General features: G+C 49.5%; 1 protein-coding gene across 1 annotated transcript; it reads left to right on the plus strand.

The window, feature by feature from the left end:
• Positions 1 to 2: 2 nt before the first annotated feature.
• On the plus strand, positions 3 to 23,562 carry LOC106608825 (uncharacterized). Its single transcript, XM_082977480.1, has 19 exons — positions 3 to 1,534; positions 9,784 to 9,891; positions 10,017 to 10,143; positions 10,374 to 10,469; positions 10,631 to 10,883; positions 11,062 to 11,304; positions 11,543 to 11,728; positions 11,924 to 12,517; positions 13,284 to 16,852; positions 17,019 to 17,142; positions 17,368 to 17,473; positions 17,926 to 18,131; positions 18,243 to 18,427; positions 18,737 to 19,000; positions 19,258 to 19,445; positions 19,746 to 19,887; positions 21,430 to 21,556; positions 21,821 to 21,994; positions 22,198 to 23,562. The coding sequence occupies exons 3-19, from the start codon at positions 10,022 to 10,024 to the stop codon at positions 22,219 to 22,221; spliced, it is 6,603 nt and encodes a 2,200-aa protein (XP_082833606.1). The 5' UTR covers positions 3 to 1,534; positions 9,784 to 9,891; positions 10,017 to 10,021; the 3' UTR covers positions 22,222 to 23,562.
• Positions 23,563 to 23,621: the final 59 nt, after the last annotated feature.

A 23,621-nucleotide genomic window follows, 5' to 3' on the forward strand; every position in this document is an offset into this window, starting at 1 on the left:
CATCAAACTCTCATGTTGTGTGTGTCCTTGCTTTTGTTGACATACTCCTATCCTGCTGAGGTGGTGGATCTAAATATACTTGTGTGTGTGTGTGTGTGTGTGTGTGTGTCACATGCTGCCTGTAATAACTGAGCATGTGTTTGGCATTATTATAGTACCCATGTTGGTGACTCCTGGGGGTTTGGAGCGACCATCCATTTCCGTCCCCAAAGAGCCAGAAACCTGTTACAGAATTATTGGAAAGAAACTCCATGAGAGTCTATATCGATGTTATGGCAGAGAAAATACATTGACTTATCAATAGGAATCAATATCAGTAATCATCAATATTATGGATGTTATAAATACTTTATATCTGGTTATAAATGCTTTAGTCAGTTCCAAACATGTTTTTATTATTCTGTATTTGTAGTATATTATATTGAGACAGTATATCGATTATAGATTATATACTGCCATTAGACTGTAGTACTATAGTGGCTTTCCCTCCCTTAGTCGTTATTAGAGAATAAGTAGACGATGCAATATAATAGCTATAGCGTCGGGATAGTACTTTGACCGAAAATAGACATTGAGACGGAAACGCTGTCCGGGTGATCAACCGGTAAGGTCAGTCACGAGGCGAGCCCACCTTTAAAAAAAAAAAAAAAAAGCACGGAGGCAAAGGCTGAGGAACATTCTCCGGTAGTCGGGGGCGGGGCTAGAGTCGGTCGTTATTCGGTGCCAGTTTGCTTTGTCAGGGAATTCCGGGGACGTGCGGTGACGTCAGCGAGTGGACGAACGGAGCAGGAGGGGCGTGTGGGTGTGGAAGAAGCAGCCAGTGAGTTGGTGTGTGCCTCTGTACTGATAGCATCACATTTTGCGCACCGAGCCAAGAGGCTTGTCCCTTTAAAACACAGCTCGGCTCAGTCAGCGCAACCCGATCCCGCTGCCTTATGTCGGGAGAGAGCAAGAACGAGACAAGGACTGTAAAAAGAGCGAAGGCAGGGAGAAAAACCGAATAATAAAAAGATGATCTCGCACGTTGACTGACACTGGAATAATTTCAAAGGCAGACAGAGACATTATTAGTCGGGCGTCAAGTGATACAAGTTTATGAGAGCTTTGAAAGGAAGCGAGTGAGACAAAGTGAACGCTGTAACGTTCTGCCGGCTGGGTCAGTTGTCTGAGTAGCTGGCGTCTATCTGCGGATACATACAGATCCAACTAGCTACTGCCTGGATTAATGAAACTCAGCTAAATTCACTACACCGATAGCCTGCGAACAAATCATCCTTGGTTGTTTTGGGAATATTCTCAGCGACATCCGCCAGGGCTACTCCCGAGGACTGTACGTGAATACCTTGATAACTGCTTTCTTATGTGAAACACTGTTCGAGCTGGTCACTTTTTTTTATTACCGTACTATTGGAATGTACCATTTGAATGTGAATCTCGCGTTGCGCTGTGTCCACACTAGAGACATTGACATTTAGCCGTTGGCAGTTCTTGGGATATTGGACGAGTTTTTTGTTGTTGTTATTTTTCGACAAGGGTAAGTCGTCAGAATTTATACTGTAATTGTTTTCTCTTCTGTTTGCCCGTGTTGATAACGCGATCGCATTTTCAGTCGTGCCATTTGTTGACAGAGTGGAGGAGCTGATATTCAATGAATGGTTAGGCTACAGCGCAGCAACAGTTAAATGAGTTCTCGATGAAACCGGAAGACTTGCTTGCTCACGCTGCCTTGGTGATTAGATCTGGAATACGTCGCCTATTGTAATTCCCATAATAGCTCATACGCCATGTCATACAGTCTACATAATCGGTTGACCGTGTCAATTAGAACAAGTCTATTCTCTTTTGTCATTTGTATTCATATAGTGATCATTTATGGTTGTGCGTCTCGGTGAATTTATTTTGACAGTAGAAAGACAGTAGAAAGAGAGCGGGTGCTGTAGATGCAGGGAGAACGGGGGAGAAATCGCTTGTGTAAGGATCTCCCCTCCTCCATGCCTTTGTCTGCGGGAGTACTAAGCTAAGGGCTGACTGGGGAGTGTTGAGTGGGGATGGGCAGGACAGAGGGAGGTAGGCAGGTTGACTGGCTGCTTTCTAAAGTTAATGGGTTGACCCTACTCAGACCTTCATCGCACACACAGCGGAATTGAAAGGAAGTCATTTGCATCGTCCAAGGGGGAGGGGTACTGCTTCTGGTCTGGTTTTAGAGTTTGTCTCAAAACACCTCTGCCTGGAAGTGCCACGAGAAATGGCCCAGAACAAGCAATTGAAACACGCACGAGAAAATGTGGCGAGTGTTGTGCTTTTTCTCAGTTAGCCTATACTTGTTTGACAGGAGTGTAGCCTAAAATAAAAGCGTTTATGCGAGAGCTCAACTCGGTCCTATGCATTTTATGGGCCGTTATAAACCGAGCCTTATTCTAAGGACCGAAGTGTGCTGGCATGGGGTCGGTGAAACGTTTTGAACGTCCACTTCCGATTTAATGGACGCGTAACGAGTGTTGCGTTTGTGATTCTTTTGAAGTATCACGCTGTAAAGTCAGGACAGGCAGAAAGCAGCTTACAAAAGCTCTTCTTATCACTCCTATCTTACAGCTCTTTTGGCTTCTTGGCAGAATAGTAGCCTGGTAACTGCTTTTTGCTCTGGCTTGAATCACCCGCCCCCTTTGTCCCATCCCGTGATCAGACTGCTAGTGAATGAACAATCACCGCCCATTCCACTACTCCAATGACGAACATGTACCGTTAAAGTTGTACACACACCACATATTTGTATGCAAAAAACCGTGTTCCATTTAGGTGATGAGGTTCATGTAATGCAGGCTGTATCACATCTGGCCTTAGCGTCGTCCTGGGGTAGGCCGTCATTGTACATAAGAATTTGTTCTTAACTGACTTGCCTAGTTAAATAAAGGTAAAATGAATCATACACATGACAGTGGAGGAAAACTGGGTTACAGGTTGTTTGTCTGTCTCAGTATAGGTGATGGAAGTTTTTGGGGGGGGGGCAGATGGTGTTTTGAGATGGTTGGTGGTATGAAGGTAGATGCCAGGTAGTGTGTGTAGCATGAGATTGGTTGTAGAAACAGGTGTAGTGTAGTGGGGGGGGGGGGGGGGGGGGCGTGTGTGAAAGGTGTCAGTGAATGTAGGACGTGTTTGTGTGGCTGCTTAACATACTTTTACATCCACTTTCATTGCTCGTGAGAAAACAACGTCATATTAGGTGTGTGCCTGTGGTAACCCGGGTCAAAGGCGAGGGGAACTAACTCGATGAAACCACTATTTGTCAGAGACCACACCAAGTCTTGTTGGGGTTTTTTTTTACCAGAAAGGAAGTGTGTCATACCTTCACCAGGGAAGTACAGCAGAATATTAGTCCTGCTGCAAACAACATGAGTCCTTTTCCGAACACCTAGCAGGATATTTGATAACAATCCAATGTTTTAACAGGTAGCCCTGAAGACGTGTACGTGTTGTTTCCACCTACAGGAGGGGATATAGATAGACCAAGCTCTGTGGGATTCCATCCAGCAGTATGAGAACTGTGGCCCTAGACCAGTGGTGGGCAACTCCAGTCCCCCAGGGCCTGACTTGGTGTCTCACTTTTTCTCCGTCCCTTAGCAAACACAGCTGATTTAATCAAATTGCGTTCTAAACTGGAAATCACGATTCGGTGATTTATTGGAGTCCCGTGTGTTGGCTGGGGCAAAACTGTGACGCCCGTCGGGCCCTCGGACTGCCATTGTCCTGCCCTAGAGCGTCGGGAAGGGGTACGACACTGTTTACTAGGTGTGTGTTGAATATGGCTACGTTCGTGAGGTAGTTTTGTGTTTGTCTAAAAGTTCTAGAGACCTACGTGTTCCTGTTTAACTTTCTATTTGTCTGTTTTTGTCACCCCGATGACTACTTTTACTCCCTACTACTCTGGAGAGCGAGAGGCCAATAATGAGTGTTAGAAAGATTGGTGGAGGTACGTTGTTAGAGCGGGTATTAGAAGAAGATGAGTGAGTGAGTGGATGAACGAGAAAAGTAGTGAAAACCGGGAGCTGGAGAAAGAGGCGAGGACTGTCCGTGAACGGTCCAGTGTTCTTTGGGCTAAATGAACAACCAGTCCAGTCCGCCATAACGAACACGGATGTCCGTGCGCATCATTCCCACTGTGCTTTCTGTCAGTTCAGACAACTAGAACTGGCGTAATTACCAGCTGTTACAAAAACACCGGACTGGACGGTAGCTGTACCTCATCTGGCATTATTAACTCTGCTAGCGAAAGTTCAGTCCGAGAGGTGTGACGATCATTAACGTTCCCTGCTCTGTTGCGTACACACACACACACACAGATAGAGGTGGTGGGAGTGTGAACAGTGGAGACATGACCACAGACCTCCAGCTCTTGGAATGAAGACCATTCTGTACGAGGGAATGGGGAAACGGCGGAGAAGTCTCTCTCTCTCTCCACCTTACTAACCATCCACCACCACGCCGCCGAAACCACGGCAACCGTTGTCTCGGAAACAGTCGTCTCTGTTTGTGTGTGTGTGTGTTTCTGGGGGTACTAATCAGGGTGCGTTCTTGTTTGTGTCTCTTGCTCTAGATTCTGGGAAGTGAGGTCAAGGGCTAGTACTGAAGACAGTGGGGTGTTATGTCCCATTGTGTTCCCCACATACAGGAAAAACAGGGTGTTTTGCTCTTTCGCTGAGATGTTGTGATCGTCTGTGTTCGGGGAAACCGAAGGCAGGTTGGAATTTTTTTGAAGTGACTGCGCTGGGGAAAGTGAGAGTCTTTTGATCAGGTTTTGTAACTGTCTAGTGAACGTGTAAACACGCGCACATGAAAGCGTGTGATCATTCAGTTATCAGCGACCACAAATATCACAACCCATTTTTAGACGGTCACAAACACTGTTTTTTCAGCCTCAGCCGTTCCCATACTGAGTCACTGCTTCACGTGCTTACCTGAAAAACACACACACACACACACACACACACACACACGTGTCAGTGTTCAGATGAAGGCATGGGCTCTGGCTCTTTCTGTCTCATTCGAAGTCAAGCTGTTTCTGGAAAACGAGAACCGGCTGAGCGTCACTCCTTTTCTTCTAAAGTCCTCAATCTCTTCCACAGAACAAAGTGACATTTGCCTCAGTGACTGACTGAACCTTCCTCAACACACACGTCAGTCAGCGACCCTTACTTTCTTTAGATTTTTCTGCTGACAAACGAGAGAAAAAATAGCCTTTGAGCCTTTATCGTCAGTTATCATTTAAATGACCTGCCTCTGCTATACTTCTGTTATCTGTGTTAGATGGTTTAGTCTTTGGTCAGACACGTGGATTTCGTCATGTCTGACATGGATTCAAAGGTTTTAGAAGCGACTCCCTGTTATTTGTTTTCTATTGACACGTTTACTCTCATTCCTCACTCACATATTTAGGCGACACTTTCGGTTTACGCACAAACACACACCCTCACTCACGCGCACACACATACATACACACACACTGTTTCTGTTGCACAGGAAACCACTACCCCTCCCTCTCCCCCCCTCAAGCCATCCACACCCACACACACTTCAGGGAGGTCTAGCTACTTCCTGAAACTCTGACGGCAGCTTCCTGTCTGATCTCATACCAACTTCTTCTCTTCTCCTTTTTCTCAAACATCACACCCGTGCCCCACGTCTGTGTGAACCGTCCTGAACCATGAGAGATCTCTCTCTCTCACACACACACTCTGACAGTTGTCCAAAGCACAGGTGCGATAGCAGTTGGAAACAGCAAGAGCTGCTTTATCTATCTATCTCAAACAGCCCAAAGCGGCTGACATACTTTCAGCTCTGTGCGGTAGTGTAGAACATTTCATCATGTCTGTCATTAGACGGTATGGGAGAGGGTCCAGAGAAGGGTGTTGGGCCAGGCTCTTCTCCAGAGTGTGATCCGTGACTCTCAGAAACGGCACTTGCTCTGTTCGACTCCAGCCAGGAGCACAATCCAAGTTCTCCGAAATAACGGGATATGGACATATTTTAACCTCAGAGAAAGGGCTTTCGGCTGAATCCAATAGAGGGCATTAAGCTAGGCGGAGTCCTAAACTTAACAGGCCTAAATATGCACATACAAACGCTACCTAATTTTCAGCTTGTCATCCCTGATTTTTTGGGGGGGGAACAGTCACAGTTAAAAGCTTGGTAAATGGGTGAGAGGTTGTGTTTCTGGGGTTGATGTGGAGCACTTGGTTTGTTTATTAGAAGACCAAACCACGAGATGTAGACTGGGCTACAGTTCTGTACTATAGTTAGTATGGTGGAAGAGAGTTGGCTCTGTCCTGAACTGACCCTCCATCCCTGCTGGAGGATGTTCTGTGTGTGTGTTTGGCTGTATCTCCCGGTGTGTGTAGGCGGTAGTGTGTGTGTGTGTGGGAAAAGCTTGAATGTGATGGTGACGAGCTAGCCTGCATCGCACGCACGCACGCGCACTGTGGGAGCCTGGCAACAGGACGGACGCAGGCGGGCTGTCTTGTTCCTGGCGGTGTGTGTGTGTGTGTGTTTCCTCCAGAACTCAATCCCTATCCTGGGCCAGTTATGTAATGGACTACTGTCCCTCCCTCATCAGTCGCTCTCTCCCTCCGCCAGACACGCCGGAAGCTTCTCTCTCCCCCCCTCGCATCGCTCTTATCCAGTTCCTCACTGATCTCCAGGCCTCTATCAGGAACTAGTGTCTGAATGTTGTCATCCTCGCTGTCTCTCTCTCTCTCTCTCTCTCTCTCTCTCTCTCTCTCTCTCTCTCTCTGTCTCTCTCTGTCTGTTTCTACCATAGTCAGTTATCTATTTTTAACTGAGCTCTTCTGTCTGTTTGGCTCTGGATCAAACCACTATATGAGGCTGGCAGGGGAGTTCTGTGTTTGGGATGGCTCTTACTAGATTCTGGGGCCTAGAGCCTTTTCTTTTGTCATTCATTTGGTCATTGGGCTTTGCCTTTAGCTTAGAGCAAGCTGACTTCTAGTGCTTGGCTAGTGATCGCCGTGATGTCACAGAAGTGATTATTTTGGGGGTTTTCTTTATAGATTTGGACTGTGGCTATGGTTTGCGACTTGGCATAGCGATGTCCCTCGCCTTGCCTCCCTCTACCAGAACGGTAGCCACGTGTGTGTGAGAGTGATGCGGTAACTAGAACGACGGAGGCGTTGATTGGAACTTGTCTTTGTCTGTCGCCATGGGGGTTTCACTGTAACCCAGGTGACATAAGGGGGCTACCGGGAGGGAATTCACACATTATGACATGGTAATGTTGAGCAAGATTCTAAGTTGTAATGATATTTGTACTGTTGAGATTTTGAGGGGTGTGTGTATGTGGTAACTTCAACGTAGTTTGTTGGAATTGCCCCGACTTGATTAGGAAAATCGGCAACACCAGAACAGAATTTGTGTTGTGTTGCCCCGCTCCCTTCTCTGTGACTCGGTATTTGGGGGATTCCTCTCTTAGGCAGGGGTTTTATGGCAATCTACCTACCTCGCATTCTGTTTCACCGTAACACCGGTTCACTAATCATCGACGATACCGCCTGAGAAATTCCCTGTGGCATCACAACGTCGCTAGCGACGCCCCCGGTCACCTGACCGTAAGTGGCGTCATAGGGGAGGCGGGTGTAGTTTGGGGTAAGCCCTTTTCACTGGCGGCGTGGCCCTTACTCACTCTCCGGGGGGGTTCCCCGTGCTGTGACGCCCCGGATGCAGAGTATCGCAGTACATACACACAGCGTCACTGATAGTGACAGATAACCAAATGTAATAATACACACAAGGCAAGTTCAGTTTACAGATAGGATCTGTTGTCTGTCTTCCCTTTTATGTGACATGAACAAGCACAGGTCTTAGTGTATTTTAATACAATAGTATCTGCTGTTTGATTCTCACTCATCTCCCAGTGTTCAGTTCCCTATGCTGCTTGTTTTTCAGTTTCACTTTCTTTTGTCAGTGGTTCAGTCGCATCTCAATCCACAGCACACACCCTATATAAAAGTGTAATTGCAGCCTTTTTCGTTCTGACCGTCCCCTCTCCCTCTCTCCTCTCTGTCTTGTTTCATGTGTGCTAGTTGACGACTATCACACTGTGTGTGTGTGTGTGTGTGTGTGGAAAGCCCTCACCCGGGTTTCCGCACACAGGGTAAAGGAGAGGAAGAGAGGAGGGCTGATTTCCTTCTTTCCTCTCCTCCTCCAACAGTCTCCGTGTTCCTAGTAAACGTGGGAGAGGGTGAGAGAGGGAGGGGATGCTACAGTCATACTGAACCTGCTAGTCCCTGTCTGTCTCCTGACTCTGACTGACAGATGAAGGCATTGTGAGAAAGGTCTGGCTATTGTCTGGTTTCTGTTCCTTGTCATAAGGAAGGAAGAAATCCCAGAGATGATTGGCTGTAGAAGCTGAGACTCGACGAGAGGGAGGCTCTCGAACTAGGTGCTATTCTGAAAGGTGAGTGTGTGTGTGTGTGTGTGTGTTAACCAGCCAGAGCTATTTATGATCATCTGGTCATGGGCTATGTTTACCTGAGTGTGTGTGTCTGTCTGGTGCATCGTGATCACACACCGAGAGAGAGAGAGAGGGGGGGGGGGGGGCGTCAGCATGGCCAAGTGTTGTCTTTATTTACGTCTCTCTGGAAGCTAAAAACGAAGCGCCTGAAATATCTTCCCCTTAGGCTTTGTATAGAGGAAGAGCGATAGAGCCACTACACATGCTGGTAGAGCTCGTTTAGGAAGCAACACTGACTGGAGTGGGGAGCATTCTGCTGAGCAAGAGTGGCTCACAGAGTGTGTCTGTTTTTGGGCAGGAATCTCCTGTTTTTGTTCCACTGTAGGCCATCTCTTTATGTTTGGACCATGGCTTTTGTTTCAGCTGTGTATTTTTTTCTGTTTCCTTGTGATTGTGTGTGTCTCATCGTCAGTGTGTGTGTGTGTGTGAGACTATATGCCAGGCTCATTTCTGCCATTTGGTTGTGAGATCCAGGCAGCACAGCCTGTACTCTCATCGTCAGCCTGTCTCTCTCTCTCTCTCTCTCTCTCCTCTCTCCTCTCTCCTCTCTCTCTCTCGCCTTCCCTGAAGAGAGGTTTTATTTTCTTCTTAATCTATCCTCCAATCCTGTTCAGACTGCCTGTTGGGCCTTCTCCCTCTCCATCACGCCTGTTCTAATGGGATTAAAACCAGGTGGATTCAGCACACGGAACACTAAATACACACACACACGGAACCATTGGCTAGTCTAAGGATTACAGTAACCTCCCGTGCTCTCTCCTAGGTCTGCCAACTTCCCCCAGAGCCATCTGCTCTACTAATAATCCTACAGTAGAGCTACCATCGCCCCCTAGGGGCAGGGACACAGCACAGCACTACCAGAGTACACTAGCAAATACTGACAGAGATGGGCAGACACCGTGGTCAATACCTGCAGTATCTGGAAGAACAGTCTGGTGTAAAAGTTGTTCTAAATTGGCAGTTTTTACTGCAGCAGAACCAGTTTCTACACTAGATTCTCTCCTCCTACACCTCGACGCACACGTGTTTAGTTCTAGAGGCGCCTAAGCTCTCCCCATTCCTCAAACGTTCCACAGCCAGACTTCCTCCCTGCGCCGTTCTCTCTTCTCGCCAGTCTCAACCCCTCGTCTCTGTCTAGCTCTAAATCACACGCGGAGTTATGTGATGGAAGACCTACTGGCATGTACTGTACTGCTCTGTCTTTCTGCCTCCTTCCCTCGCGCTGTCCATATTTCAGTCTGATCGTGTTCTCTCCCTCCCTCTAGTTCAACTGGCTGTATTGTATTGGTGCTGAAGACGTGTCCAGGGTCTTACTGTCGGCGTGTGGCCTTCTCTGTGCTGCGGTGGAGGGCTTCACAGACACAGCTAGTGTGGTAAGTCGAAGTACTTACATTTTTGGGCAACCCACAAATGCCACAGTTTTGTGTGCGGGTTTCTTACATGTACCCTGTGTATTGAACGTGTGTGTTGAGTCGTCTCTCCGCCGGTCTCCCTCCAGGCTGGATGCATCGCGCAGTAGAGCAGTTTGGCGGGCGTGGCACACGGGACTCCTTCCCTCTGGACGGACTCAGCCGGGGAACATGGGCTCCCGTGGGCGGCCACGTCACCTGGGCACCACCTGCCAGGTATGTTAAGTCTCCGCGGCAATTGACAACCCACACACACACACACACACCAACAGTCAATGAATTACACTTACACTGACTGCCTCAGCCTCGTACTCCCTCCCTCGAGGTTTACGTCCACAAGGTGACTGTTAATTGTTCTTCTAGGTTCAAGTTAATATTTGGTCAAATTGGTCTTGTCTCAGAGAATTTGGCCCTGGTCTGACCTTTGCACTTGTTTTCTCTACCAGGTGTCCGCCAGGTGTCAATCAACACCAGCTCCTACCCCATCTACCGCCCAGTCACATGGGTGGACTGAACCATCCCAGTAAATTCTTCAATAATGGGTGAGTCCAGCATACATTCCATTGGGCAATGTACTGTATTCCTTACTAGAATCAGATGGCTGTGGTCTCCTCCCTTCTCTCTGGTCTTTATCGCAGGCCTTCAGGACTCCACGCTGTAGTCATCTGACTGTCTCTCTCTCCCTCCGTGTCTCTGTTCCCAGGCCCGTGCAGGTGCGTGGCAGTGAGAAGCAGGAGCTGGCCCAGGCCATGTTACCTGGCCTCCAGAGGGCCGACCAGCAACGCCTCCCTCCTCCCCCTCACAGGGCGTGGGAACAGCCTGGTCAGCTGTACGAGTCGCCCCCCCCTCCCCATCCATCCGTACCCCTGCCCAGTGACCACGCGACCCGTCTGCATGGCGGGTATAGCCCCGGGCCTCCCGCCAACCTGCCCCCCAGGCCCAATCAGCTGCTGAAGGTGAGCGACGGAGCCAATGATATCGTCATACGGGAAGAGTGTCGATAAACGAGCGGCCTATCAGTGAGTGAGGAGGAAGGTGGGTGTCTTGTTCGGAGAGAAGATGTAACCCTTCCTCTCTCTCTTTTTCTCTCGGTCTCTCCCCGTCTGTCTCTCTCTCTCTTTGTCTCGCTGTCAGTATGTGGACCCTCAGGAGCAGCATCTTCTCAGGGGTCCGACATCGCTGGGCGACGATATGTGGGCTCAGGTGCAGCAGAGGGGTTACCCAGGGAAGATGTTGGGAGGGCAGCTGAAGAGACCGGCCCCCCCCCTCGGGGAGTACTCGGTCATCCGGCACACCCCGGCCCCCTCCCTGCACCCCTCCTCTCGCCCCAGTGAGGACTGCCCCAGTCCTAGCAAGAGGAAGAGGAGCTCTGAGCAGGTACGTGGATGATTTGAAACCTCTGCATTTAAAAACTTGACTCGTGCATTCAAATGTGCTTTACACCAAAGGTTGACTCGTAAAGGATAAAGAAACCAAGTCTGTACTCTCTCACATGTAGAATCAGGTGATTGCATAGAACAATTTGACATTTTCTGATATCTGAACTTTGTAGTTGTTATTTGACCATGTTGTTTAGATGGGATATGATGTAGTACCTAAACCCTGCTCTCTCCAGGTTCCTCACCCAGGCTTACAGAGGTTCTCTGGCGCAGGAGGGCACCCCCTGCCCCCGCAGCCCCAGTCCCACTACCCCCCTCCTCCACCCAAACCTGCTTTCTGGAACCCCATGCACAAGGCGAATGGCGCCCCCTGGGCTCAGCCCGAACGCAAGAACGGGTCCCCTGAGTTCCAGGTCCGAGCCGTAAGAACACTTAACACTGCTGCTTTATCAAGAACGTGACTAGATGGAATGTAGCAATACAGATTGATCCGTTTTTTTGTTTGTTTATTGAGATGCCGTTTGGAATGTCAGGTTATCTAGGCTACCCTAGCTGTCCCACATTCTGAGCCATAATGTTAATCGTCCCTCTCTCTCTTTCTCTCTCTCTGCTAACAGGAGTCAGTCAAGTCCTGCATGGGCGGCTACACCTACAAACCTCCCGCCCCCTCGCCCATCTCCCCACCGCTCACCTCCTCCCCGGGAGGCTACCCTCAGAGGCACGGCGGGCCCCACCCACCCGGCGGGCCCCACCCACCCCACAAGCCCTCATTCTCACCTCAGGCCCTCAATCAACCCCCCCACAACAACCCCCACAGCTCTCACCCGCAGTACCCTAAACAACCAGCCCCGCCCCGCATGGGGATGGAGCCCAGGGGAGGTCCTCCTACCCCCCAGAGAGGCCCTACCACTGGGGGCAGGGGCGTCAACAACCATCCGCCTCCTCACCACCACCAACCTCCAGCAAGGGGGGACAGTAGGGGGCTCAGGGACAGTAGGGAGCCCCCCCAACCCACACCAGCAAACCACACCGGCGTGCCTTACAGCCACAACCCCCACTTCCAGCCCCACCCTGGGCTGGGCCACACTGCCCCCCACCCTCCTGCCAGCAGCACAGCAGTACCTCAGCAGCACAACCCCACTCCCCCCCACCACGAGGCCTGGAGGCCCCAGGGACAGGGTCAGGGCAGGCCACAAAACAACCATCCCCTGGTGAGTCCCAGGTTCCCGGCAGAGCGAATGTTGCCCCCCACTGCTACTAACTCTTCTCCCTTTGTTAACGTGGGATTATCATGTGATCGCCGCCTTTTTCACACTCATTATTTTCTACATTCTGAATCGACGCCCGGCCAGCTCACTACTCCCCTACGCAGTTAATGTAGACCTGAAGAGATCGGGAACAACTCACATTTTACCCAGCTATGGGCCAAATGTAATTTTACAGAGCGGTCAGTTTGGAATTGATTGGGCTTAGTTAATTGAGGAATAAGGCCCGAGGGGGTGTGGTATACGGCCAATATACCGCGGCTAAGGGCTGTTCTCTGCACGACGCAACGCAGAGTGCCTGGACACAGCCCTTAGCTGTGGTATATTGGCCATATACCACAAACCCATAGCTACCTTATTGCTATTATAAACTGATTACCAACGTAATTAGAGAAGAAAATATCTATATTTTTTTGTCATACCCATGGTATACGGTCTGATATACCACAGCTTTTAGCCAATCAGCATTCAGACCTCCAACCAGCCGGTTTCTAATGTTAAATTAACAATGGACTTGGAAGTGTAAAGTATGTCCTTTTTTTGTTTGTATCGTTATGCTAGGAAACACTGTAGGAAGTGTACCGCTGTGCCCCAAATCTGGTCAAAAGTAGTGCACTATATAGGGAATAGGGTGCCATTTGGGACGCAGACTATGTCTATAGCTCTCAATCTCCAGTGCATTAATCTAGCATGTCTCTGTTATTCCCTACAGGAGTCGGGTCACTACAGGGCAGGGCTGGTACCTCAGGGGCAGCAGAACCAGGCTGGGGAGACCCGGGGTCCCGCGTCCCTCCAACACCATCAGCACCCCCACATCAGCCCCCCTCAGGTTCCTACCAGAACCCCCGTCATCATCTCCACCCCCCAGGCCCCCTGCTCACAGTCACAAAACAACCGCTACAACAGTAGTGGTGTTACTGGACCTGCACTCTCCACTGTGACCACAGCACCACCTGCTGTGTGTTCAGCTAACAGCACCTGTAGGAGAGGCAGGGAGACGATGTCACTGCCCCACCAGTCCTCAGCTGCGTCTCAGCTGGAGAGAGAGCCAGAGAGGGGCCCCATCCACCCCATGCTGCACCCAGGGTATCAGGGAGCCCACGCGGGCACTGCCAACCACCCACACCGGGTGCCACCCAGGCCCCAGCAGCAGCAGTCCCCTAGCCAGCACCACCAACAGTCTGTCCAGGGGAAGTCTTACTACGGACGGTCTGATCCTGCTGGCACTCCGGCCTCCTCTTCATCCTCCTCCTCTACGTCATTCTCAGGACACCAGAGGGCAGGGGAGAGCGTCATCACCAGCAGGGGGTCTCACCCCAGCCCCCTCACCCAGACGGAGGTCACTAGCTCGCCCCTGCACCGCCCCGTGCCCACCCCCCAACCCCACACTGTCAGCTCTGCCCCTCAGCCAGCCTCCAGCCCCACCTACTCCAGACTCTGTGCCCAGCCTGCCCCCCAGGCTACCACCACCTCAGCCAAGGGGTATCTAAATTCTCGACCCTCAGCCCCCCAGTCCATGGAGGAGGCCCTGGATAAACTGGATGCTGAGCTGCAGGGTCATATGCAGGCTGAGGAGAGGAGGGAGAGGGAGCAGGAAGAGCGGAAGAGGAGGGAGTGGGAGAGAGAGCAGGAAGAGCGGAAGAGGAGGGAGTGGGAGAGAGAGCAGGGGAAGAGGAGAGAGTTGGAGAGAGCGGAAGAGGAGAAGAAAAGAAGGGAATGGGAAAAAGAGCAGGAGGAAAGGAAGAGGAGGGATTTGGAGAGGGAGCGAGAGGAAGAGGAGAGGAAGAGGAGGACTGAGTGGATGAAAGAGGAGGAGAGGAGGAAGGTGAAGGAGGAGATGAGCCGGAGTAGTAAAAGGAGAGAGGAGTCTGCCATCGAGAGTCTGGAGAGACTCCTGTCAGGCAACTCCTCTGCTCCTCCACCTCCTCGCCTGTCCACCGTCTCCTCCTCCTTTGTCCCACCCCCCCCCAGCCAGTCATCCTCCTCGCCCCCCTACCCCTGGCTGAGCCGGGGCGGGGCTCCCCCTTGTCCCCCAGGCCAGGCACCACCACCTCCCGCTCCCCTGGAGATGTCACGGCCGCCCCCTCTCACCCCCCAGACGGAGTATGCCAGGGAGAAGCAGAGGCAGAGAGAGATGTGGGGTGAAACCCCCCCCTCGTCATTACACACTAGTAACGTTACCTCAGGGAACAACGCCCTGACCTCGTTGGGGCCCTCTTACCCCAACCACCCCTCAAATAAGACCTTGACGCAAGGTGCCCCCCGCCCATCCAAAGACGTCCCCCACCCCAAGGAGAACGCTAGTCAGCAGGCCAGAGGAGGAGCGATGGGCGCTGTGGATCCCCTCCACACCTCCAGCACGGTCACCCTCCGAGAGCCCCCCAAACTCTTCCAGGCATTCCCCAGGGATAGCCTTCCGTCCGGGCCCAACACCCCCAGGACCAGCAGCAGCACGTCCAGCACAGGGGGCCTCCTCCACAAGCGCATGCCCAGCGGAGGCCTAGGCAGCCTGGGTTGCAGCGCCAGCAGCAGTAGCAGCGGCGACTCCGACAGCGCCCAGTTTGAGGAGGAACCCTTGGAGCTCTCAACGTTACTCCCGGACGGTCTGGCCAACATCATGGCCATGCTGGATGAGTCCATCAAGAAAGAGGAGGAATCTCTGTACTGCAGCGACCGAAACGGCGCTAGGGAGACCATCATAAATGCCTTCTCTGCTATGCCGCCGGCCAAGAGCTACCTGTGCGCTCCGGACCTCATCCCAGCGCCCAATCAGCAACCGCAGGACGACTTTGTTGGGACGAACGTCCATGCCAGCCCCCCTGTACTGAGCCGACAGGGCTCCCTGGCCTCCCCCTGTAGCCGGACCTCCTCCCTCAACGAGGAAGACGAGGAGGGTTGTCTCGCCCTGAAACCCGCTTTGGAGCTCCACGAGCCAGCTGCCCCCCTGAACTCCGACCCCCAGTCAGGGACTAACTACAGCCACAGCGACCTGGCTAAACTCTACGGTCTCCCAGAGCCTGTGAAGAACGAGGGTGACGACGAGGATGAGGAAGATGAGTCGGAGACCCCGTCCAGTTCCCCTCCCCCGCCCCAGAGGCCCCACCTCCACCAGACGGGGGTGAGCAGCACCTTCAAGTCCCAGGCCGCCCTGGAGAACCAGAAGTACGCCTACCGAGGAGGTCCGTTTGGCCGCCCGCCCCCTTCCGCTCTTGGGGGACTGAAGTACTCCTCCTCCCTCTCTCTGGGTCCCGACATCCAACAGCAGCAGAATAGCACCTCCCCCACCTCGGATTCCACCAATCACCCAGGCTTCGCGCCGTCGTCGGCCCCTCCCCTAAAGACCCGCCCACACTCCCCCTCCAGCTGGGAGGCAAAGAGACAGGTCAATATCAAGATGGAGGAGCCTGATATCTGGAGAGATGGGAGAGAGGCCATGGAGAAGAGGCTCCATTCCTCGAGGGAAGAGTCCAAGTGTTATCCCTCCACACAACCCTTCAAGATGGAGCCTAGGGAAGAGGTGACGCTCACAACCATCTCAGAGTCTTCTCTGGCCGAGCTGGGCCGAAGCTGTGAGGTTCTCCTGACCCGACACTCCAGCTCCCTCCCTAGCAAGAGCACCTCCGACAGGACCAAGACTGAGCTCAAACAGGAGGGCAGGCACCACAAGCCTGAGAGAGAGCGGGAACGACACCGAGAGAAGGATGGAGAGAAGGAGCGGAAACCCAGCCGGAGCAAGAAGCACGAGGAGAGGAAAGAGGAGAGGAAAAAGCATAGGGAGAAACGAGAAGAGATGTCCTCCTCCTCCTCTTCGTCCTCTCACTCCTCCTCCAGTTCGAAACGGCACAGGCACAAGGAGGGAAAAGGTCACAAGGAGAAGAAGGACCACCAGCGGATCCTCGGGAACCTGGACCTTCAGCGTAAGGAGATCCGGGAGAAGGACCGCGACCACTTTCGCGCCGACATGAGGCGGAAGGAGGCTGGGTCCACCAGCGAAGGTGAACCCTCCGAATGGGCGTCCCATCGTAGAAGTGAAAGAAGTTCAGGAGTCATGTCCTCTTCTCAGGACAGAGGGGCTGGATCAACGCTGCAGGGTTCAGCTGCTGACTTCATGAAGCTGAAGGCCCTGTCGGACGGGCCGCCCAAGGAGCTGAAGATCAGGCTGATCAAGGTGGAGAGCGGAGACCGAGAGACGTTCATCGCCTCTGAGGTGGAGGAGAAGAGTACACCCCTGGAGGAGATCAGCATCGAGAACACAGCCGCAGAGGTCATCAGGGCCTGCAAGTGAGTATGGAGGAGAGAGGGATGGATGGAGGTGTGAACAAGGCAGGGGTGTAGTGAGTGGGGGTGGGGGGTCTTAGTAACGAGAAGTTAAGAGGGAGTTAACTTTTTGCTCCAGTTTGTGACGGTGTTTGGTCTTAACATTTGTCTCTCTCTCTCCCTGTCTCAGGGGTGCGAGGGTGAAGGGGAAGTTTAGAGAGTCCTACCTGCTCCCTGCGTTCTCTGTCAAGCCCCTATTTACTACAGAGCCCCTCCCGCGGGATAAACTCAACCCCCCCACGCCTAGCATCTATGTAAGTCGATCATCATTCGCCATAACACGAACCACTTTACTCTAGCTAATTTGATCTTCACTCTATTCGATTTCTCTCATTTCACCCTCTTGCTTTCTCTTTGAAAGTGTGTGGCATGATATTAGGATGCCTTTTTTGTATGCCTGTGCTGCCCTCTTCTGGTAGAAAAATGCACCTGCTATTTGTGACTGTACTAACTCTTCTGTCCTCTTTCCCCCTCTCTAGTTGGAGAGTAAGAGAGATGCCCTCTCCCCTGTACTACTGCAGTTCTGTACTGACCCCAAGAACCCTGTTACAGTCATCAGAGGACTGGCCGGGTCCCTACGACTCAGTGAGTTTATATACACACACACTATGTTATCAATCATTTATTTAACACCGACATAAACACACTAGCTACCACACATGTTAGAGTAATCAAAGGACTTGGTACCATTTCTTTTGGGAGTCCCTTTATGCAGGTTAGAGTTTTTCATCATGAATCATGTTCTGGAGGCAGCTCTGCAGAGAGGTCACTAGCTGGCACAGCCACAAAGTCATGATTAAACCTAACCTTAACCACACTGCTAACCCTAATGCCTAACTCTAACCTTAAATTCATTGTTTTTCATAGATATTTACAATATAGCCAATTTTGACTTTTTGCAGCTGGCCTATCTAAGGGGAAATTGCTCAGTTCTGCCTCCAGGACAAAACGTCAACCTGCTCCCTTTAGGCCATACCATGTCATCCTTTTAGTATGTTTGTATATTAAACCCCTTTTTTCTCTCTCTCTCTCCTCAGACCTGGGTCTGTTCTCCACTAAGTCTCTGGTGGATGCTAACTCTGAGCATGCTGTGGAGGTGAGGACCCAGGTTCAGCAGCCTGCTGATGAGAACTGGGACCCCAGCGGCACGGGGCAGACCTGGCCCTGTGAGAGCAGCCGCTCACACACCACCATCGCCAAGTACGCCCAGTACCAGGCTTCATCCTTCCAGGAGAGTCTGCAGGTACAGACCAGTCTCTCTCTCTCTCACACACACACACACACACACACACACACACACACAAACCTCTTATATTTAACTAACTTCTACCTTGTCCTTTTTCTGTGTCTTCAGGAGGAGAAGGGTAGTGATGAAGAGGCTGAGGAAGATGAGGAAGACAAGGAGAAGACGAGTAAGGAGACCAGCCCTGAGACATCTAGCAAAGAACCCACAAGTAAAGACGCCACCAGTACCGAGCTGAAACCAGTGGGGAAGATCATCAAGTTTGGCACCAACATTGACCTGTCAGACCCCAAGAGGTGAGCTGGAGATGGATGCATTGTATTACCGCATAGAACATGTGGAACTTTTCCCATTTGTTCCAGAACTTTCCTCTTTGGTTTTGCTGACCCCTAGTGGTCAGGTCTTAGTATTACATCATTACATAAACCCCCCCCCTCCCCAAAATCACTGAAGCTAAACATCTATTGCTAAGCAAGGCCATGTGCAGAATCACTATAGTACATAAGCGCCTTAGTGATGATGGCATCGACGCCAATACTGCTGCTCAGATTTTAGGTTTTGTTGGCCAATTTGAAACAGACAATAACCCTCTCCCCCTCTCCCAGGTGGAAGCCCCAGCTGCAGGAGCTCCAGAAGCTTCCGGCCTTCATGCGCGTGGCGTCCAGCGGTAACATGCTGAGCCACGTGGGACACACCATCCTGGGCATGAACACTGTCCAGCTCTACATGAAGGTCCCCGGGAGCCGCACGCCTGGCCACCAGGAGAACAACAACTTCTGCTCCGTGAACGTCAACATCGGGCCTGGAGACTGCGAGTGGTTCTCTGTGCACGAAAACTACTGGCCGGACATCGACGACTTCTGTGAAAAGTAAGTCGTGTCGGTTGATACTTTTTATCGTGATTTCTTGAATGCGCCGGTGATGATGACGAGGTACAAGAATATATTCCTAGTCAGTTTTGCCTGTTTTTGAATCTGCGCTTCCAAGTCACTTGAGATTAGCTTTCAAGACCGTACGCCTTAAGAATGTAAAATGGCGCAGTCGTCTCATCTACTGAAGTTTACCATTCTCCCAACGTATCAGCCACTACCTTAGATCTTACCCCCGTATCCCCTCCCTCCTTCAGGCATGGAGTAGACTACCTGACCGGTTCCTGGTGGCCTGTTCTGGAGGACCTGTACCGCTCCAACATCCCTGTTTACCGCTTCATTCAGAGGCCCGGGGACCTGGTGTGGATCAACGCGGGGACCGTCCACTGGGTCCAGGCTGTGGGCTGGTGCAACAACATCGCATGGAACGTGGGCCCACTCAACTGTACGTTAACTCCCTGACACGGACGCCTACATTAGTCTTGCTACGGATGCAGACCTTTCACTCAGCTATCTACTGAAACGCATTGCAGTAGAGCTGTTTCTTGACTTTTATGTTTAGTGTTATTTTATGGATCTCGTTGGTCTTTGTCAGTCATTTTGCCTTGGGAGTTTTGAACTTCAGGGCGACGACCCCGGTCCGAATCCACACCAATGAGACTCATAAGTAGAGGACTGATGTTGACCTTTTTTTTTTACAATGTCAGGTGAGGTCACCACTAATGACACCTTATCCTCCCTGCAGCCTACCAGTACCAGCTGGCCCTGGAGAGGTTTGAGTGGAACGAGGTCAAGAAGGTCAAGTCCATCGTCCCCATGATCCACGTGTCCTGGAACGTGGCCCGCACCGTCAAGGTCACCGACCCCGACACGTACAAGATGATCAAGTGAGTATTCAGACTGATGACGTGTCTTCCGGTTGATTGGTGGGGCTACAATGGCAAGAAAAAGTATGTGAACCCTTTGGAAATACCTGGATTTCTGCATAAATTGGTCATAACATTTGATCTGATCTTCATCTAGGTCACAACAATAGACAAACACAGTCTGCTTAAACTAGTAACACACAAACAATTATACGTTTTCATGTCTTTATTGAACACACCGTGTAAACATTCTCAGTGCAGGGTGGGAAAAGTATGTGAACCCTTGGATTAAATAACAGATTCAACCTCCTTTGGCAGGAATAACCTCAACCAAACGTTTTCTGTAGTTGCGGATCAGACCCGCACAACGGTCAGGAGGAATTTTTGACCATTCCTCTTTATAAAACTGTTTCAGTAAAGCAATATTCTTGGGATGTCTGGTGTGAACCGCTCTCTTGAGGTCATGCCACAGCATCTCAGTCGGGTTGAGGTCAGGACTCTGACTGGGCCACTCCAGAAGGCGTATTTTCTTCTGTTGAAGCCGTTCTGTTGTTGATTTACTTCTGTGTTTTGGTCGTTGTCCTGTTGTATGACCCAACTTCTGAGCTTCAATTGGCGGACCGATAGCCTAACATTCTCCTGTAAAATGTCTTGATAAACTTGGGAATTATTTTTTTCCGTCGACGATAGCAAGCTGTCCAGGCCCTGAGGCAGCAAAGCAGTCCCAAACCACGATGCTCCCTCCACCATACTTTACAGTTGGGGTGAGGTTTTGATGTTGGTGTGCTGTGCCTTTTTTTTTTCTCCACAGTGTTGTGTGTTCCTTCCGAACAACTCAACTGTAGTTTCGTCTGTCCACAGAATATTTTGCATCATCAAGGCTTTTAGAGATACTTTTGTAACCCTTACCCGCTTTATGCAAGTTAACAATTCCTAATCTTAGGTTTTATGAGATCTCTTTTGTTCGAGGCATGGTTCGCATCAGACAACGCTTCTTGTGAATAGCAAACTCAAATGTATTTATTTATTTTATAAGGCAAGGCAGCTCTAACCAACATCTCTAATCTCATCTCATTGATTGGACTCCAGGTTAGCTGATTCCTGACTCCAATTAGCTTTTGGAGAAGTCATTAGCCTAGTGGTTCACATACTTTTTCCAACCTACAATGTGAATGTTTAAATGATGTATTCAATGTAGACAAGAAATACAATAATGTGTTATTAGTTTAAGCAGACTATGTTTGTCTATTGCTGTGACTTAGATGAAGATCAGATCAAATTTGATGGCCAATTTATGCATAAATCCAGGTCATTCCAAAGGGTTCACATACTTTATCTTGCCACTGTATATTAGTTACAAATGATACAGAACAATAGGGCAGCTTGTGATTATACTACTAACCTATGTTTCATTTAATAAGGGTTGCAGTGTCATGACAGGGACACACTATTACTGTGTTGGACCAGAGTTTTACCTCGGCAGGTCATGTGATCAGGAAAACTCTCGGTCCTCTTCATGCCTGAAACCTGTATCCTAACCTCATCGCTCACTCTCTCACTCAGGCACTGCCTCCTGCAGTCCATCAAGCACATCCAGGTTCTGCGAGACCAGCTGGTAGCAGCAGGGAAGAAGATCTCCTACCAGAGCCGAGTGAAGGACGAACCAGCTTACTACTGCAACGAGTGTGACGTGAGTAGTACTTCTACCCAGTGTCTACCTACTGCCCCTCAATGCAAACCCCCAACCTCATGTTTTACCCTCGGTCTGCCAGCGCCAAAACGTCTTCTAACTGAACTCAAAACACACACACACTTACCACAGTCAGAGCCCATCGCTCTTCTGAAACCACATTACTTCAACCCCCCCCACAATTCAATTCCTTCCCATTCGTTATAAGACAACTCACTTTACTTGTGTACTGAGTATTTGTGTGTATATACATCTGTCCACCAGGTGGAGGTGTTTGACCTGCTGTTCGTGACGTCTGAGAGCGGCAGCAGGAAGACCTACGTGGTCCACTGTGAGGACTGTGCCCGCCAGAGGAACCCCAGCCTCTCCAACAATGTAGTGGTGTTGGAGCAGTACCGCATGGAGGAGCTAATGAGTACCTACGACACATTCAGCCTGGTGAGGACATACACACACACACACTCAAATTTTATTTGTCACATGGTTAGCAGATGTTAATGCGAGTGTAGCGAAATGCACACACACACCTTTTTCTTATGAGACACTGACACCTGGATACAAGGAAATCAGTGTTCAGTCTGCCCAACAACCTGAGGACAGTAGCTGTAACGTTTCCTCTTCTGTCTGTTTCCTCTCTCCAGACTGCAGCCCCGAGTACACAGTGATAAAGCTCCTCCACGTCTCACAGCCATAACCAAAACTCCTGTCAGACAGGACTAAACATCTTTAAAAAAAACATTATTTTTAATCTTTTTTTCCCCCCTTCGTTATTTAAGATGTTTTTACTACTGCTAATACTTGCCGATCAAACAGCCAATCGAAAACCAGTTTACTACTCATCACTGTTTACAAAACCGAACCGCCAATCAAATGCCAGTTTACCCTTGTTGTAGACTGTGTTTCATGAGCAGCGTTCTGGTTTCCGGAGGACTTGAAAAAAATGGAAAGGCAGTTGGTGCTAGCTGCCATTGTGAACAAGCAACAAAGGGTTGACAGTTATCAATGGCATGAATTTTATTATTTCCATATCTTTCTCTTTCTTTTTTTTTATCATGAATTCTGAAATTTGTAAATGCTGTGTATTTTTTGTGGGGTGCTGTTTTTTTTCTAAAATAATGTATTTCATTTAAGACTAGATCAGCCCTAGATATATACCACATTGGCCTTGTGACTTGTATTTAGAAGATAAATAAGATGGAAAATACTAAGAAATTACATTTTTTTTCTAAAAGCATTAAGAATAAGGAGACACAAAAAAATACAATTGTTTGAAATGCTTAGAAACATACGGGTTTTAGTCTTTTTAGATTTTTAGTTTAGTCTTTCTTACTCTTGTATGTGTTGTGTTTTTACAAATGTATAATGTTTATTTCCACGGGAAGGTGAAAGAGTCAATTGTCACAACTCTTTAGGAGTACATCAGGTCTTTTTGTTTTAACGAATGGCTTCCATTTTGCATTTTGTACCTCTGATTTTGTTGTTTTTTTTGCTTAATATACAGATTTATAATTTTTCTTCTGGATTTTACATTGTACATTCTTTTTTTATTTAAAATGTTTCTTATATTTATAGGATGTCAATGTTCTCCCCTTGCTTTTATTAGGGTTGTACAAGTTTGAAAGTATTTTTTTTTTCTCTGTAACAACTGAAATGGTGTGTTATGGGAGGACAAGGTTTTCACTGGTGCTTCTTCTGGTTCTATATATATATATTATATAAATATAAATGATATTTCTAATGAATATAACTTACACCTTTCCCTGTAGTTGCTAGGATCCACAGCCGAGGTAGAGTTGACGAATGGAATACGGTCTTTGTAATGCGTGGGGGAAATTGTAATTGTTTTTCAATCTTTTTAGGGGGCTTTAGATTAATATTTTTTTTTTATTAATATTATTGTAATCTGTTGGAATATTGACTTATGGAATAGAAAGGTGCTACAGTTTTCGGATGAACTATTTTTGTTTTTCCTTTAAGATAAATTCTATTTTTCCTGTTGCAATATACCTTCCTTCTCTTTGTGGTCATTTATTTAAAACTGCACTCCTTAGAGAATATACACTCG

Source organism: Salmo salar, chromosome 07 (genome assembly GCF_965601325.2).
Source record: "Salmo salar chromosome 07, fSalSal1, whole genome shotgun sequence".
NCBI lineage: Eukaryota > Metazoa > Chordata > Actinopteri > Salmoniformes > Salmonidae > Salmo > Salmo salar.